The 19941-nt window shown below is 42.3% G+C and overlaps 1 protein-coding gene across 1 annotated transcript in view; it reads left to right on the top strand.

Annotated features, from left to right (window-relative positions):
* The window catches only part of SERINC5 (serine incorporator 5), a 112987-nt gene that overhangs the window by 51237 nt on the left and 41809 nt on the right, over positions 1-19941 (top strand). The window contains exon 2 of the mRNA XM_089658377.1: positions 10616-10783. Within this exon, the coding sequence (XP_089514503.1) occupies positions 10616-10783 (168 nt within the window). The remainder of the gene's footprint in view (positions 1-10615; positions 10784-19941) is intronic.

Here is a 19941-nt window from a genome sequence, read left to right as displayed (position 1 = left end):
TTACTGCTTCTTGTTTTAGTCTTGGCATGAATTTGTGTGTAAATCCTACATGTCAATGTTCCTAGTATCTAGTGAAAATGTTGTTTTAGTTTCAGAATTCTTCTTGAAGATTTTCAGTAACTTGGTTATATGAAATTGAAAGGTTATTTCAACCAGAAAAAATATTTTTTTAGTTCTGGGTTGATGCTGGAGGGCAGCATCACCACCAATGGTTTCCTATACAATTTGGAGAGGTTCCTGGCATCACCCCCCCTGCGACTGATTAGAAGCATGGAGACCCTTGAAAAATTACAGTAGGAAGAAAGTGGAGCCAGCACTAGGGTGCAGAGATCTTGCTGCGATATTAGAAAGTGGTGATTTATCCAACTACCCTGTGTGTGCTAAAACAGAAATACAAGATTAAATCAGTTGTAAATCCTTGTCAGTCGCCGAGTCACAGCCGGTCGTTACCGGCTATGTCCCGGCGATCGGCGGTAATCGATGACAGAGAGCACAGCTGCAGTAGCTGTGCTTTCTGTCAGTTCCCTGACAGCTCCAGGACACGCTGATCGGGACAGAAGAGTTTCTCTCTCCCGATCAGCGGTGTTCCCTGCAGTTTTTAGCAAAGACATGTCGCAGAATGCATTTTGGCAGAAATTTATGACTAAATTTGATTTTTACATTTTTTTTTACTGAACATGTTTTATAGCAAAAAGTCCAAAATATTGTTTTTTTTCCTCAAAATTGTCAGCCTTTTTTTTTTTTATAGCGCAAAAAATAAAAACCGCACAGGCGATCAAATACCACCGAAAGAAAGCTCAATTTGTGGGGGAAAAAAAGGATGTAAATTTCATTTATGTACCGTTTTGCATGACCGCGCAATTGTCTGTTAAACTAGCGCAGAGCTGTATAGCAAAAAAGTGGCGTAAATTGCAGTATCTATTCCATAGTTTGTAGACGCTATAACTTTCACACAAAGCAATCAATATACACTTATTGGGATTTTTTTTTTACCAAAAGCATGTAGCAGAATACATTTTGGCCTAAATTTATAACTGACTTTGAGTTTACTGTATATTTTTTATAGCTGAAAGTAAAAAATATTGTTTTTCTTCAAAATGTTTGGCCTTTTTTTGTTTATAGCGTGAAAAAGAAAAAGCGCACATGTGATCAAATACCACCAAAAGAAAGCTCTATTTGTGTGAAAAAAAGGACGTAAATTTCGTTTGGGTGCAGCATTGCATGACCGCGCAATTATCAGTTGAATTAATGCAGTGCCGAGTAGCAAAAAGAGGCCTGGTCATTAAGGGGGGTAAATCCTCTGCAGGTCAAGTGGTTAAGGTTCCTTAGGAAATAATGGTCATCCAAGAGGCAGATTTCCATGATTCTCTGTGGCTGGGCCATCACTTGCACAGCTTGTCACAGAGCTGCTGGAACTCTGCACAGTGTAACCACAGCCAGGCCCTGGGTAGAGATCTGCATTGGTAGTTCGCCATTTGATGAGGACATTCACCATTTAATGAGATTTGGGTCGTGATTTAAAAATAGTTACCTTTTTAAGGAAAAAATGCTAGGTGAGAATATAAAATTGGCATTCTGCAAAAAGTTGGACATTCTTTTCAATTATATTTACTTGTATAGAAATATAAACCGTGCCTTGAAAAAGTATTCATACCTTGAAATTTTCCAAATGTTATGTTACAACCAAAAACGTAAAAGTATTTTATTGGGATTTTATGTGATAGACCAACACAAAATGGCACACAATTATGAAGTGGAAGGAAAATGATAAATAATTTTCAAAATTTTTTACAAATACATTTTTGAAAAGTGAGCTTGTATTTGTAATTGGCCCCCTTTACTCTGATACCCCTAACTACAATCCAGTGGAACCAATTGCCTTCATAAGTTAACTAATTAGTAATTAGTCCTCCTGTGTGTAATTTAATCTCAGTATAAATACAGCTGTTATCGGAAGCCCTCGAGGTTTGTTAGAGAACATTAGTGAACAAACAGCATCATGAAGGCCAAGGGGCACACCAGACAGGTCAGGGATAAAGTTGTGGAGAAGTTTAAAGCAGGATTAGGTTATAAAAAAATATCCCAAGCTTTGCACATCTTGCAGAGCACTGTTCAATCCATCATCCGGAAATGGAAAGAGCATGGCACAACTACAAACCTACCAAGACATTGCCGTCCACCTAAACTGACAGGCTGGGCAAGGAGAGCATTAATCAGAGAAGCAGCCAAGAGGCCCATGGTAACTCTGGAGGAGCTGCAGAGATCCACAGGACAACTATTAGTCATGCACCCCACAAATCTGGCCTTTGTGGAAGAGTGGCAAGAAGAAAACCATTGTTGAAAGAAAGCCATAAGAAGTCCCGTTTACAGTTTGCGAGAAGCCATATGGATGACACAGCAAACGTGGAAGAAGGTGCTCTGATCAGATGAGACCAAAATTAAACGTTTTGGCCTTAAAGAAGCGTTATGTGTAGCAGAAAACTTACACTGCACATCACACTGAACACACCATCCCCACCGTGAATCGTGATGCAGCATCATGTTGTGGTGATGGTTTTCTTCAGCAGGGACAGGGAGGCTGGTCAGAGTTGATGGGAAGATGGATAGAACTAAATACAGAGCAATCTTAGAAGAAAACAAGTCTGCAAAAGACTTGAGACTGGGGTGCAGGTTCATCTTTCACCAGGACATTGACCCTAGATCACTCTCTAGATGTACAAAGCTGGTAGAGACATACCCAAAAAGACTTGCAGCTGTAACTGCAGTGAAAGGTGGTTCTACAAAGTATTGGCTCAGGGGGGCTGAATACAAGCGCACACCACACTTTTCAAATATTTATTTGTAAAAAATTTTGGAAACCATGTATCATTTTCCTTCCACTTCAAAATTATGTGCCACGTGTTGATCTATCACATAAAATCCCCATAAAATACGTTTATTTTTGGTTGTAACATGACAAAATTTGGAAAATTTCAAGGGGCATGAATATTTTTTTAAGACACTGTACATCTATTTATATGTAAACATGTGAAGTGGATTTCCACTTTCAGCTCCCTACTCTCCCCATCCCCCTCCCCCCCACCTAGTACCTCACTCACCGCCCACGAGATTGCCATTCACTTCCAAAATAAGATCGACGCAATCCGTTAGAACATTGCCAATGCTCCACCTACCTCCCCACCTAGCCTCCCTCCCACTACAACCCCTCCAACTCTCCCCTCCTCTGACCTCGCAACCACCCTGTCCCCCACCACCCTTAACATCCCGCACACCATAACCCCCCAAACACTCCGCTCCTTTAGCCTTGCGACCACTGAGGAGGTCACCAAGGTCTTCTCAGAAGCCCGCCTCACCACTTGCCCCCTTGACCCTGTCCCCACACAGCTCCTCCGGGCACCCTCCCCCTCCATCCTACGCTCCCTCACCCACATCTTCGATCTCTCCCTCTCTACTGGCACATTCCCCTCCCCCCTAAAGGACACGCACATCACCCCCATACTCAAAAAACCCTCCTTGGACCCCACTGACCTGAACAACCTTAGACCCATCTCCCTACTGCCATTTACTTCCAAGCTACTTGAGCGCTTAATCTACAATTGCCTAAGCTCCCACCTAATTGACAACAACCTCCTCGATCCACTACAGTCTGGCTTCCGTCCCCTACACTCCACCGAAACCGCCTTACTGAAAATCACTAATGGCTTTCTAACCGCCAAAGCTAATGGCCACTACTCAGTCCTCTTACTCCTCGACCTCTCCGCGGCTTTCGACACAGTTGACCACCCCCTCCTCCTCGATAAACTACACTCCCTCGGCATCAGAGTTTCCGCTCTCTCCTGGCTCTCCTCCTATCTCTCCCAACGCTCCTTCAGCGTTACCTATAACGCTACCACCTCCCCCTCTATCCCCCTCTCTGTTGGGGTCCCCCAAGGCTCTGGAGAGAGGACACAAAGTGAAACCGTCTGGGCCGACCATAACTCAGGATCTTGGGACAGGGGAGTGGCTGTTTATTAAAAGTCAGCAACTACATTTTTTTTATTTTTACACAGGAGACTGGAGCTCTGCGTTAAAGGAGAAGTACAGCCAAAGCTTGTTTGGCTGTACTTTCCTGTAAATCACAGGAGTGCAGTTCGTTCTGCACTCCTGTGACCCGTTTTCAGCTGACAGTGGGCAGAGCAGAGAGCGATGACTGACACTCACTACTCTCTGCTCAGAGCAACTGTAAGAACTCTGTGATCAGTGGTCACGTGAGCACTGAGTTCTCACACTTAGAGCCGGTGGGGGGCAGATGCAGCATCGGTGGGCAAGTATAATTTGGGAAAAGAAACCCTACTTCTCTTTTAACTGAACAAGCTGAAGTTAGAAGCTGATTGGCTACCATGTACAGCTGCAACAGAGTCTGTGTGCTCCAGTTTTAGTAAATCTCCCCCATTGACAATAGAAGAAGTGAGGGTTATGAATTGCAAGAAGGGAGGGGGCTGTGCTAGGGAATTGACTCTCCTGAAATAGTCACATTTTTCACCAAGTTTCAAACACACATTGCAAGTGAATAAAAATCATTAAGGGTTTGTTTACACAGTGGATCACTCTTCAGAGGGTGTTTGACATTCACAATCCTTCTTTAACCCCTAAAAGCCTGCACCACTACGCCACTATGCAGTTGCAGCTCATCAGCATTCAATAGAATGGGTTGCGTTTGGTGAGCAGTATGGAGTGATAGGGTTTAATTTGTGTTGCATTTGGGAAACGGAGCCTCCTGGCCGTGGTATGCGTACACCGCTGTCAGTGCAATTTAAGGGGAAGTGGTTGGGGGCAGTAAAAACACAGCTTAACCAATTATATTTACCATTCCCCCCAACCGCAACTGTAAATGAGCCCTAATGGAAAGGTACATCACTGCAAGTGTGCATTTAGTTTACTTGAATTATCTGTGCTTTACCATCACGCTAATGGCTGGGTCTCTTTAATAATGAAGTGTAATCATTGCAGAAGCCAAAAGCATTTAAAAAAAAATACAATTAGGTGTTCTTCAGTAAAATTATAAAAAAAATGGTTTGCTCCTATTGGTTGTTACAGTTTGCACATTGTACCTTATTCACTAAGCCTGGTTCTAGTTAGTATGGACAACTCCACTGTTCCCCCCCCCCCCCCAGGTTTAAACTAGAGCCACTGATTTATTTTAGATGTTTAATTAAGGGGATCTCCCTAGGAGTCGGCAGCTATGCTGTTTGCCCAGGCGTGAGCGGTTCCTGTAGTCTCTGGAATGGGATCAGAATAGACATTGCTGTTTATGCAGGGAAGGAAAACATGTACATGTCTATTCTGGACTGAGAGTCTGCAGACACATGGGGACCCGGCCCTTCTGGAAGATGGCATAATTCATGTTTATAAGCCTGTACAGTGTGTTAAAGGTAAAACCAGATATGAATCACCAGTTTAAAGATCATCAGATAACATGCTGAAAACAAAACCAATGCTCACCTCTGCATACTTCACTAGGGGGCAGGGGCGGACTGACCATTTGGAAACTCTGGCACTGCCTGAGGGCCCGGGGTCAGTAGGGGGCCCCATGAGATGCCCCTGGTACCTTTTTTTTCATAGGCTTTTTTGAGTTTGGGCAAGGACACAGGGGCCCCATGATCCCCTATTGCCCAGGGGCCCCATAAGTTGTCAGTCCGCCCCTGCTAGGGGGCATCATTTAATGTTCAGTGTTTAGAAACATTCCTTAGGTATCAAATGTATTCTTTTTCCCTTTCTTTTCCAAAATCCCTCTCCTAGCATGTCTGTTCTTCGAATTATAACTCGAGTTATATTGAGTTAGTCACTTCCACCTGGCAGTACTGGGGTCGTTGGTTCGAATACCAACCAAGGCACCACCTTAATGGAGTTTGCATGTTCTCCCTGTATCTGTGTGGGTTTCCTCCGCGTACTCCAGTTTCCTCCCACACTCCAAAGACATGCTGGTAGGTTAATTGGCTCCTGTTAAATTGGCCCTAGTATGTGTATGTATGAATGTGAGCTAGGGACCTTAGATTGTACACCCCTTGAGGGTTAGGGACTGATGTGAATGTACAATATATATGTAAAGAGCTGCATAAAAGGACGGCGCTATACAAGTACCTTTTAATAGATAATAGTTCGTGGCCACAATCAGCCATGATCAATGGAAGATCCCTGGGATGTAGCTTGATATTGGTGATCGGTTAATTAATTAAACAGTCGTTCATTCTAAATAATTTCCATCACAATTATTTTGAAGATAATAGAAGAAAAAATAGTAATATTTTGAAAGCTGCTGTAAAAACCATATAGAAATATCTATTTTGTGAACAAAAAATGTAAATATGACTATAAATTATATAAAATGTGTTGTTTAAAGCAGCATTAAACCCCAAACTGTAATTTATTGCAGATTACCAATCATTAGATGTGGTGGCTGCATTAGTTTTGGTTTTTTTTTTCCCTCTGTTGTCACCTGGTGATCTGGCCATTAACACACCTCCTGTATTAGTACCCCCACTCTGGGTGAAAGAGAGCATAGAGGCACCTTTTGGACAGCTGCATTGTCAGCCTAGGGTTAGATGTATTAGCAGATTTAGATACACTAACAAATTGAAGCCGAACTCCAGTTAATACTTTATAAGCAGTTACAGCAAACAGTTTTTTTTCCTTTTGGAATAAATGTTTACATAAATAGATAAAAGCTGATCATTGTAAGCCCCCTTGTCAGTGTTGACACATTCCTGTAACTGCTACATCAGGACAAAACTAATGCAGCCACCACATCTAAGATTTGGTAAGCTGAAATATAATAAATGTTAGCTTTTGGGTTTAAGACTGCTTTAATAATTCAGATATCATAATAGTGGGTGAGACCAGACAAGTGAGTGCAATTACAAACAATATATTTTTACTTTTTATTCTAATTCTTTTAATTGATTTCAGTGCTACCTTTGAATGTTTTTTATATACTGGAGAAATATTTAGAATCCTATTAATATTTTTATTATGTAGTTATTATTTTATAAACAGAATAATTACATATGTTAATAAATTATGAGAGGTCAACCCATTTTGTTTGTAAGTCATTGGAACAGCCCATTTAGTAGTAATAGTCTGCAACAGAATACAGCAGCAGTAGGGAACAGAGTGGGCGCTGTCAAACCAAAGGATCTGCATTTCAGCAAAGCTGCCGATTGGCTGGCTGTATCTGAATTTTAGTAAATTTTAGCACCCACTTGACTCGCCTCCATACAGTGTTTTCACCAGCATCTGGTGAGAGCCCCAAGCTGCAGATAGGTGGTGTGGCAGACCGCCTGCCACCCCTCTTGAGTGCTTTCATCCAAGAACTGCTTCCTCACTGTTGGGCCACAGGAACAAGGTATTATAGCTGGGAATTGCACCCAAGGACTAGACAACACTTGCTTAGGTGCAACTGGAGCTTACTCTATTGCACATTCACACAGAATTTAACCACTTGCCCTCCTGAGGATTTACCCCCCTTAATGACCAGGCCTATTTTTTCTACTTGGCGCTGCACTAATTTAACTGATAATTGCGCGGTCATGCAACGCTGCACCCAAACAAAATTTACGTCCTTTTTTTCACACAAATAGAGCTTTCTTTCGGTGGTATTTGATCACCTGTGCGCTTTTTATTTTTCATGCAATAAACAAAAAAAGACCAAAAATTTTGAAGAAAAACAATTTTTTACTTTCAGCTATAAAAAAATATATAGTAAACTCAAAATGAGTTATAAATTTAAGCCAAAATGTATTCTGCTACATGTTTTTGGTAAAAAAAATCCCAATAAGTGGATATTGATTGCTTTTTGTGAACGTTATAGCGTCTACAAACTATGGTACAGATACTGCAATTTACGCCATTTTTTTGCTATACAGCGCTGCACTAGTTTAACGGACAATTGCGCGGTCATGCAATACGGTACATAAATGAAATTTATGTCCTTTTTTTCACACAAATAGAGCTTTCTTTCGGTGGTATTTGATCGCCTGTGCGTTTTTTATTTTTGGCCTTTAAAAAAAAAAAGCTGACAATTTTGAGAAAAAAAAAACTATATTTTGTACTTTTTGCTATAAAACATGTCCAGTAGAAAAAAATTTAAAAATCAAATTTCGTCATGAATTTCTGCCAAAATGCATTCTGCGGCATGTCTTTGCTAAAACAAAACCCAATACGTGTAAATTAATTGGTTTACGTGACAATTTATAGCGTTTACAAATAGCGGGAAAGATACTCGGATTTTAAATTTTTTTTTATACTAATAATGGCGGCGATCAGTGACTTATGGCGGCGATCAGCGGCTTATGGCAGGACTGCGGCGGACATTCTGACACTGGGGGGAACTGACTTAGGGTCACTGACATCCCCAGTGACACCAATACAGTGATCAGTGCAAAAAAAACCACCGACACTGTACTAAAGGCACTGGGGAGGAAGGGATTAACTTTTTTTTGCACTGAAAGGGTTAACTGTGTGAGGGGAGTGTTTTACTAGGGGGCGGGGGTGTGTACTGCAGGGAACACCGCTGATTGGGAGAGAGAAACTCTTTTCTCCTGGTCAGCTTGTCAGGAACTGACAGAAAGCAGAGCTACTGCAGCCCTGCTCTCTGTCACTGATTGCCGCTAATCGCCGGGACACAGCTGATAATAACCGGCTGTGACCCGGCGACTGACACCCGCGGCTGAGATCAGCGGTGAAGGTAGGGCGGCGGCGTGCCTCGCGCGCGCCCCCTACCTGTTTTAAAAAAAAACACGTTTTAAAACTTGCTTTTGCCCAACCGTGCCACCCTGCTACTGTTTTTATACAGTGGCTGGGTGGCTAGTGGTTAAAGAGGTGGGCAGCACAGTGGCTAAATGGTTAGTGCTTCCGCCTGGCAGTACTAGGGTCATTGGTTCGAATCCCAAGCATGATACCACCTGCCTGGAGTTTGCATGTTCTCCCTGTGCCTGAGTGGGTTTCCTCCGGGTACTCCGGTTTCCTCCCACACTCCAAAGACATGCTGGTAGGTGAATTGGATCCTGTCTAAATTATCCCTAGTATGTGCAGATATGAATGTGAGTTAGGGACCTTAGAGTGTACACCCCTTGAGGGTTAGGGATTGATGTGAATGTACAAATATATATGTAAAGCGCTGCGTAAATTGACAGTGCTATATAAGTACCTGAAATAAATTTATACCACACAAGATCACATGATCCTAAATAATGCAACATCTAATGAACAGCCAACATCAAACCGTGATCTAATTAACAGCTAACCGTGATCTAATTAACAGTAAGCTAATCAACAGCCAGGCATCCAGAGCAGTCTGGAGCCCACCCCAGACAGTCTGGCAATAAGCCCACACTCCTGGATATACAAAGTACATTACACATGCTGTCTTTCAAGTGTTTCCGGTTCACTTGTATAATCTTTCCACTAGAAAAGTTGTCATAACACAAAACTCATACAATGTTCCAACAGTCTGAAAAAGTGGAATTCATTTATCTTCATAGATTTCTTGAGGGGGATTCTGGCTAAATATTAATGTCCCAAGAAGAGGAGCTTCTCCAACCCAGTCTGCAGGAGGGCCACCGCATTTCATCTGACCATTAACCTGTACAAAATTAATATGACATCTTTAAATCCACTTCAAAAAGGAAGCTTCATTGTCTTTATTCAGAGAATTCTTTCAAGCCTCACTCTCAGCGTTCATCAGGTTATTATCCATTATCACAGACTGATCCGCTCTCTCCATGTGATCAGAAGCTGAACTGAGCACTTTTCCATGCTCTGACCAGGAGGTGCAGACAAAATCCCCCGTCTTCTCCATGGGCAGTGGGTAGAAGGCTAGCCTCTAGTCCCCTCCAAAAGCCCCTTTCCCAGTTGGGTCTGTCACGGGTTGGTATTGGAGAGGTGTTATTATTAGTTTAGATCAGCCTTTCTCAACCTTTTCAACACAGAGGAACCCTTGAAAAAAATTTTCTGTGTCAGAGAACTCCTTCTAAAAATGACTATATCTACAACTCATGATACAGTACATTAGTGCAAAGGTCAGTGGGAAGAATTATCCCCTGATAGATGGATGAAAAGATCAATGGTGTCAGTACAGAACTTATCTGAAGGACAGAAATTGTTCATTGCCCAAGGAACCCCTAGCATCTTCAGGAGGAACCCTTGTTGAGAAACCCTGGTTTAGATATTAGGACAGCAGTGGAAGGGGAGGGGAATAGATTACAAAGAACAGTAGGTAAGTAGAATTATTCAAAGATTAGGGGAAATCTCTACCTTTTGAATGTTCTCACCAGGAGAGGTATACCCTTTGGACACACACATAGCTGGTGAAAGCTATAAAATGTTGAATTTTCCCATCGCTTTCTCTCCCAGTGACAATGGTCCTCAGGAAAGAGAGGTTAGATCTCCCCAGTGGGAGCACAGACTGCACAAGGAAAGTTTTGGCTGGAGTATTTATTTTAGGTAAATATGAAATCTGCATGGGAACTCTCCTATAAGTCCTAGTTTGTTGTGTGCTGTTATGAGTTGTCATATGGGCATTGATCAGACTGATTTATACATCCCCAGCTCCTGAACTGAATGCTGTGTTTTCTTGCAGGTTGCCTGTTGCTGCGGCACTGCAGCCTGTGCACTATGCTGCACTTGCTGCCCAGGGATCAAACAGTCTACAAGCACTCGCATCATGTACGCCATCTTCTTCTTCCTTATTACTGTGCTCTGTGCTGTGATGATGTCGCCAACCGTGGCTAAATTACTGGAAAATCACGTGAGTAATGTGCTAGTTTGTGTATCTTAAGCTGGCGATAAACCTAAAGAGGGAAATCAATAGATTCCACCATTCACACTAAACATTGTGAATGGACAAATCTCCTGCTGCTTGCTATTGTATTCTGACAACCAACACCAGGTCAGAATATCAGAAAGAGTGACTGCAGCTGATTGTCAACCTTTTTTTTTTCACCCAGCTCCTTCAATCTCTCAATTGAAGTTTGTTGGCCAGGTGGTGTTGGCAGGACCACCCATGGCTCAAATTTCAGGCAATTCACAGGAACTGACCAATATTTGACCTGTGTATGGTTAGCTTTACCATTCAGAATCTGGGCGAAGAACACATTGCCAGAGTTTTGCAAATTGTGTTTAAAATATTAGATACTGATAGAGATCTGTGGGTGCTGATACAAAAACATATAAAAGTAGGTGGGCTTGCATAGTATGTTAGCTGTTTCAATTCACCTCTGTGAGGAGCAGCAGGGCATAGCACAATACAAGGGATGGGGGCAGGAGTCTCCATCCCTTTTCTTCTGGTGAGATATCTGCAAGTCTTTCTGCTTAAAGTAAACCCACCACTAAGCCTATCTGGGGTATAGTAACAGGTTCACCTGGTAGCCCACTTTCTCCATTGTAGATACTTACCTTCCCCCCCATTCTCCCCTGCTTCATTCACTAGCAATGCCCTGTGAAATACCCAGCATAGGGTAGCATGTGATCTTGTTGCCTTCTTCCCATGACACTGTGCTTTGTGCCTGAATAGCCGGTCTCCAGGTCCCAAGTATTTTCACATGGGGAAAGTCCTTAGCTCTATGTAAGCTCCAACAGTAATGTTGAATAGGGTGGGAGAGGAGCACAGGAACGGTAAATGCCACTATAGAGAAAGTAGACTATAAAGAAGACCTGTTACTTTGCCCTACAGAACATTCTAGTTGCCTGGCCACCTTCAGATTTAATAGCCCTAATACTCAGAGCAAGTATGTAAATAAGGAGTACTCAGACTCCACTGGCTACATGAATTTTTCATACTTGTGATTAAGGCAGGCCATACATAATGCAAATTCCTTTCCTTCAATCACAAGTTGAAGGAAAGAAAATTGCTTGATTTCCCCATCAATGCAGTCAGTGTTGATGGGGGAATCCGTACTGCAACTCTATTGTGTTCTACTGGTGGCGAGCCTTCCCCAGTGCCAGAATGCAATAACTGCTGGAGGCTATAGCCACAGGCAGTGATCGTGTGCAAAAAAAATGGGCTGGTTGTACTGAAGTCGATCGATGGATCAACTTCTGTACAACCAACCTCCCCATAGATCACGGGTGTCAAACCAAATTTCATTGCAGGATGCATCACCATTATGATTGTCCTGAAAGGGCCAGACTAGATGTCCAGAGCACCCCCATCCCCCTTACATCAGATGTCAAGAACTCCCCCCACCATTAGAAGTCATAGTTCACCCGCTTACCATGTGCTGCTGCTGGGAAGAAGCTGAGGATGGAGCTGGGAAGCAGAAACTGCAGGTTCTGCAGGAGGACCAGAGGAGGGCTGAAGTTGGCTGCCAGAGTCTGCTGAGATCAGGGGAGGCAGAGATGAGGGGGTGCTGTGGCTGCACAGATAGGTGCAGGATCTGTAGGAGGAGTTCTGTCCCCTCCACTGCCAACTGCTGAGGCAACGTGGGGGTGGAGACAAGGGGGGTGCCACAGAAGGACAGGTGTGAGAACTACATAAAAAGGCTTGGTGGGCCTTGTGCTTTCGATGCCATAGACCAGGGGTGTCCAAACTTTTTTCAAAGAGGGCCAGATTGGATGAAGTGAACATGGTGGAGGGCCGAACATTTTTCCAAACATTCTTTGAACCATTACAATTAAATGCAAATAAATTATTTTATGCCAAGTTACCGTATTTTTCACCGTATAAGACGCACCTGACCATAAGACGCACCTAGGTTTTAGAGGCAGAAAACAGGAAAAAAAAAAATTCTGAACTAATGGACTGCAGACACAGTACAGGAGATGACCAGAGACTGTGGACAGCACAGGGATGACCAGAGACTGCGGACAGCACAGGGATGACCAGAGACTGCGGACAGCACAGGGATGACCAGAGACTGCGGACAGCACAGGGATGACCAGAGACTGCGGACAGTACAGATGACTGCTGACCTTTGGGGAGGTGGGGAGCGGGTACCTGAATTTGACAGGTACCCGCTCTTACTTCCGCAGTTGTTCTTTGATCTTACCTGTTCCTCGATCCAGCCGTGCGCTGTCTTCCCGGCTTCTGTAATGGCGCTCGGCATGACAGCCGGGTGCCCAGTGCGCATGAGCGAGAAGCACTTGCGCTTTGTGATTGGTCCGGCGGCTTCTGGGATCTGTCATGTGTCCCAGGTACCGCCTTACCATTCACAAAAAGCACCGCTTCTTGCGCATGCGCACTTGGCACCCGGCTGTCATGCCCAGCGCCCACACTACAGAAGCCGGGAAGACAGCGCGCCGCTGGATAGAGGAACAGGTAAGGTCCCGCTGCAGAGCTGAGCGGCCGGCCCGGTATTCTGACACGGCCGCGGTGGAAATACCGGACCGGCCGCTCCATATTCGCTCCATAAGCCACACTGACATGGAGGGCCGTATTAAACCGACCCTCGGGCCATAAATGGCCCGCGGGCCGGACTTTGGACATGCCTGCCATAGACGGATCTAAATTCAGTCGGCCAAATATCCATCCGTCTAAGGCTAGCTTAAGAATGTACTGAAATATTAGAAGAATGATAGCAACACACTACTCCGATCTGCGATCTACAAGAAGAAAAAAAACAAAAAAGCCAATGTGTTTCATGGGACCAACACTCTCCCATCATCAGGTCTTGTAGAGTAATAATCAGTGGAATGAAAGGTATATGGTCCTAGACTGCAGCTGTAAAGTGGGTATGCACAGATCATATGGGTGCCTAGATCTGACAGTACTGAAGTATCCTCACAGATTTCCTTAGATTTTGATTTAGATTCAGATTTACAGAATTTACAAACAACTATTTAGTATGAGGGTCTGCCTGACTGGGTATAGTTTGAGGGGATTTTTTTGTCCATCACACAGACTGAATCTGAAACAAAATCTGAAACCGATTTGTGCTCTCCAGAACAGCCAATCATATTTCCATATTTCAGTGCAAGTTTGAATTTGTAGGAAGAGTGTGATTGGGTGCTGTGGTTACACAGTTCTTTCATATGTTGATAAATGAGCCACATTGTAAAATAATGTTTACATGTTTGCCTGTAGATTGTGGAAGTTCTAAAAAGGGTTTTCAAACGGCCCATTCCAACGTTTTGGTTCCAAATGAACAGGTTTCTGTCACATTGGTTAGGTGGATTTGAAAACAGAAGGGGCAGAGCGGAAGTTGAACTTCAGTATCACCCTGCAGAAGAGATGAAATCAATCATGGTATTGCCATCTGAGACACCACATATAGTACAAGAAATCTGGTTTGACCGGTTTGGAGACTTTCAGTGTAAAGTAAGGCACAGGGCAGTTTCCTGACACTTTCATCCAGCTTTTGAGTGTCAAAACAAGTGAATGAGTCAAGGCAACCTAACACAATATTTTATACACATTATGGTATTGACGCTATAGATTGTGTTAGTTGGTTTGATATTTTAGTGAATCATTAATGCCGATCTGCAGGAATTATACTGTTTGCATTATTACATTGGACCAGCTTGGCTGGTCCAGTGTAATAAGCATGTAAGCATGCATATGTGATATTAGGAGGGCTGCTTGGGATGCTGTACATACAATGAGAGCATTGTCTGAATGGACAAGGTGGAAAAGGGGGGGGGGGGGGGGGTAATGCCACACTATCAACATCATCCAATCAGAGAATGCCTTGTATTCACTAAAGAGAAAATAAAGTGTTCTGTGAATGGCAGAGGTGCCAAGCGAGCGACCCCACGTTTTCAGTGTGCAGAGGGAAGGCTGCTTGCACAGACTCCAGAATATCATGGCTCTCACACTCATGTAGTGCTGACTACTACAGTAATTAATAGCATCTCAAGCAGCCACCCCAATATCAGATATGCATACTTTCATCAAGCCAAGCTGGAACAATGTAAGTATGAAAAAAAATTCAGCACTAAAGCTCTTCTCAGGTTTCTTTTTGCTGTCTGTTTCCTACTGAGGTGGTTTCCCTTCACCTCCTGTTTTGGACTTACCTAGTTGTCATTGGAACATCTTTCCCGATAAGGTTTTCCTTCATGCTCTTATGACAACTTAAAAATGTAGGATTTTCACTTGCTTTCTGTCTCTCTGTGACTATAGTCATCGGAACAAATAGAGGAGGATTCTTCCCCCTCTATTTCTCCGGATGAAGCAGGGGCACAGACCACAATAAAAACCTGACAAAATCCATTTATCCGGGCTAGGTGCAAAAAAATATTAATCATAAAAATTAACAAAAATATAAATGTGAAATCTGCACAATTTAAATCCGCACATTTGGATACACAGCAGCACTTGCAAATATCCTTTAGATTGTAAGCTCCACGAGCAGGGCCCTTCAATTCCTTCTGTATTGAACTATATTGTAGTTGTACTGTCCCCCTTTATATTGTAAAGCTCTGCGTAAACTGTTGGCGCTATATAAATCCTGTATCATAATGTAATAATATCCAAATACTCGGATAGCCAACTGACATATACCAACAGTGTGTTGCGCTGTTAAACATTTGTAAATCATATACCCCAGTATTGCCGGAAAACCTTTGAGGGTGTTCAGTGGAGCGAAATGCATTCGAGCAGGTTGATGTTATCATGCCGACCTGGTTTGGAGGAGTTGGTTTTGTTAGATGCCTTTCTGTTTCTACTTTTTGTAAGTACAATACTTAGTTTGAATATACTGCATAATGAGGTTTTCCTCTTCCCTTTTTATGCCTGAGAGTGATTTTCATAGCATTGGCTGTCTAGTGGTGGGTCCATTGTACATCCTGCTGTGAAAGATTGGGGATTACCTGATTGAATGACATATTGCAAGTGAATTTAGACCTCCTTATATATGGGGTCTCAGCTTCTGTGATTATGGTGATGGCACACAGTGGATGGTGAAGGCATCCTTTGAATATTGAATTTCACAAGTGGATATATTTGTTTAACCACTTCAGGACTTTTTTGGTGGACTTGTTTTTTTAATATACATTGTGGTATGTGATTTATATAGATTTAACAGCACAACACACTGTTGGTATAGAACATTAAAAACCTGACAGAGGGCCTAACTTGTTCACACTTGTTCCAACATAAAAAATCCTTTCAAACACTGAAATAATTGTAAAATAAAGCTGGCCAAGCATATAGCGTTTGTTGCCACATCATACAAAGTATATGCAATAGTGTAAAATGTCTGTGTTTCCTGTATCATCTGTTATTTCCTTGGGGACAGATTGGACTTTTATTGCCCTCATCTAGAGAGCTATCTCTCTTTACTTCCATTCGATCCCTCATTTCACTCTCTCCGCCACTCGTAGTGAAGTAATAATTGACATACTTCTGTAAACCGCAGTAAGAAACCTCTCCTAATACCAGCAGATGGAAAAACTGAGGCAGGAACAGTGAACTGAAGTGGCTTGGAAGTGAACAGTGGCTCATTATCCTCAGATAAACCTAACGGCTACTCTTATTAAAACCACATTTATTATTAATCTCAATGTGGTATATGTATACCTAAAATAAGTCCCCATCGCCAGAATAAAATGGGAATGTATGTGGAATTTGGCAGTTTTTTCATTCTGCTATTAATATTAACCATGGGGTAGAGACTTTGGTTTGAGACATGTTATTGAAGTATTTTGAAATAGGACCATCTATAACATCAACCACAATTAATGGATGCTAACTTCCAGGGCAAATTCTCTACTGACGTTAAGATAACTTACATTTAGACACACAATACTGTTATAGCTGCTCATGCGTATCACTCCACTGCCCATATACAGGTGAAACTCAAAAAATTAGAATATCGTGCAAAAGTTCATTGATTTCAGTAATGCAACTTAAAAGGTGAAACTGATATATGAGATAGACTCATTACATGCAAAGCAAGATAGTTCAAGCCGTGATTTGTCATAATTGTGATGATTATGGCTTACAGCTCATGAAAACCCCAAATCCACAATCTCAGAAAATTAGAATATTGTGAAAAGGTGCAATATTCTCGGCTCAAAGTGTCCCACTCTAATCAGCTAATTAACCCATAACACCTGCAAAGGGTTCCTGAGCCTTTAAATGGTCTCTCAGCCTGGTTCAGTAGGAATCACAATCATGGGAAAGACTGCTGACCTGACAGTTGTGCAGAAAACCATCATTGACACCCTCCACAAGGAGAGAAAGCCTCAAAAGGTAATTGCAAAAGAAGTTGGATGTTCCCAAAGTGCTGTATCAAAGCACATTAATAGAAAGTTATGTGGAAGGGAAAAGTGTGGAAGAAAAAGGCTCACAAGCAGCAGGGATGACCGCAGCCTAGAGAGGATTGTCAGGAAAAGGCCATTCAAAAGTGTTGGGGACTTTCACAAGGAGTGGACTGAGGCTGGAGTCAGTGCATCAAGAGCGACCGCACACAAACGGATCCTGGACATGGGCTTCAAATGTCGTATTCCTCTTGTCAAGCCGCTCCTGAACAACAAACAACGATTTTGGAGCACTTCATGCTTCCTTCCGCAGACAAGCTTTATGGGGATGCTGACTTCATTTTCCAGCAGGACTTGGCACCTGCCCACACTGCCAAAAGCACCAAAACCTGGTTCAATGACCGTGGGGTTACTGTGTTTGATTGGCCAGCAAACTCGCCTGACCTGAACCCCATAGAGAATCTATGGGGCATTGCCAAGAGAAAGATGAGACATGAGACCGAACAATGCAGAAGAGCTGAAGGCCGCTATTGAAGCATCCTGGTCTTCCATAACACCTCAGCAGTGCCACAGGCTGATAGCTTCCATGCCACGCCGCATTGAGGCAGTAATTGCTGCAAAAGGGGCCCAAACCAAGTACTGAGTACATATGCATGCTTATACTTTTCAGAGGTCCGATATTGTTCTATGTACAATCTTTGTTTTATTGATTGCATGTAATGTTCCAATTTTCTGAGATTGTGGATTTGGGGTTTTCATGAGCTGTAAGCCATAATCATCACAATTATGACAAATCACGGCTTGAACTATCTTGCTTTGCATGTAATGAGTCTATCTCATATATTAGTTTCACTTTTTAAGTTGCGTTACTGAAATAAATGAACTTTTGCACAATATTCTAATTTTTCGAGTTTCACCTGTACATGCAGATTTGTAAAGGAAACTTACACAGGGGACATACATTATGTAAGTTGGCATTGCTGACCCTTTGCTGAAAATGCCAGTTGCCTTACTTCTCTTTACATCATTCTTTCTTAGTCAATGACCTACAACAAGCATAGCTCAGAAAGAGTGGTATACCATGGCAGACTCCATGTTCCTCTAAATACCTTCAGTGCTCTTGTTCCTATCTTCTAACTGCTATTCTGAAGGGCATCAGATTCAGCAAGCACTTACAAAAAATTAGCAAGCTTCAAACTATATTATATGGATACCAGTGCTTCTAGTACTGTCCACAAATTGTCTAAGATTGCCGCTGCTAAACTTCCGGTTTACATCTGACATAATTTTTGATACGTTTCATCAGATCAACTTCCTCAAATGATGAGGACGTCAATCCGATGAAACGTGTCAGAGGATGACGTCAGCCGTAAACCAGAATTTTAGCAGTGCCCATCTTTGGAAAGGTCTTGTTTGCTAGCATTCATCTTCACATTGTAAGAGGGTTTTTTAAGAAATAAAGAATTTAACTTTTAGATAGTGCTACACTATGTTGTATTCTATTTGAATTCACATGGCTTCTAAATATATGGATACACTGCGGAAATGAGATGGTGTTGGCTTAAAGAGGGCAATCTTTGGAGCTCATACATGCTGGGTTTCATGTGAATTTGGTAAGGTGCATGGTCTAAAGGGTGAGGAGTGTGGCGCACCAGGTGGATGGTACAGTTTTTGGGTGATTGAATCACATATAAATGTGAGGGTATTTAGGTAGAGGCACTTTTTTATTGATATAAATTACTACACTATATGGGTATTTTTCTTTTTGGGAGTCCATGTGGTGAGGAGACCAACACGTGAAGAACAGTAGAAGGATAATATGCATAAATGTAAGAATTGTTTGGACTGAGGGTAAAGGTAGCGGTGGTGGACACCAGAGTTTTTTCACATGGTGGAGTGTTTGGCACATTAATATAATTTTTATGTGAGCATGATTATTTGGTTTTATTAGTTAATTTACTAGAGGAGATTATACTCCTATGCGATTTTATATATTGTTCACATGATGGGAGAGGGACACGTTGGAGTCAATTTGGATATCTGCATATAAGAGAAAACACAAGTGTATGGACTGAAGGGCTTGATTAGCTTCATCATCTGGTGAGAGTATGAGGAGAATATAATACATTCAGCATGGAATTTTTCCCGTGACTGTGGAAATTAACTTTTAAAATTTGTGGACAGTACTAGAAGCGCTGGTATTACTATAATATAGATTTTGTCTACCCAGGGGGTATAGTGTGCATTGATCATCCAGCAGCTGGGAATTTCTTTCTTTGTAATTCCTCAGGCGTGACTGATTATTTATTTGATATAAGCTTCACAATACTTTCCTGAAACAAGTACCCTTCAATTTTATTATCTGAGAGCTGAATGAGGGATTATAATAATAAAAAGTGCACTTTTTTCAAAATTCATGAAGACCTATAAAGGCTGCAATTTTATTATCTTAATTCAAGGATTGATCTCCTTTTGCATCTGATCTAAGCTGCTATACACGATTTTACAGTTAAACAAGGTTATTTCATCATATTGATTTTCATCAATGGTTATGCTGAAATGATCACAGGAAGAGAAATGCTGCACAGTATATAACCGTGTACTATTACCCTTCAGCAGAATTTCCTATGAGGATTTAAGACAAGCCATACATGAATCAATTTTTCTTTCCTTCCACCAGGGGTGGAAGGAAAGCAAATCACTTCATTCTCCCATCAACACAGTCAGTGTTGATGGGGGAATACCTCCTGCAGCGCTTTTGTGTTCTGC

Source organism: Staurois parvus, unplaced genomic scaffold, assembly GCF_062004578.1.
Source record: "Staurois parvus isolate SC_StPar_1 unplaced genomic scaffold, SC_StPar_1.0 ptg001065l, whole genome shotgun sequence".
Classification (NCBI taxonomy): domain Eukaryota; kingdom Metazoa; phylum Chordata; class Amphibia; order Anura; family Ranidae; genus Staurois; species Staurois parvus.
This window is presented reverse-complemented; position numbering and strand designations above follow the sequence as displayed.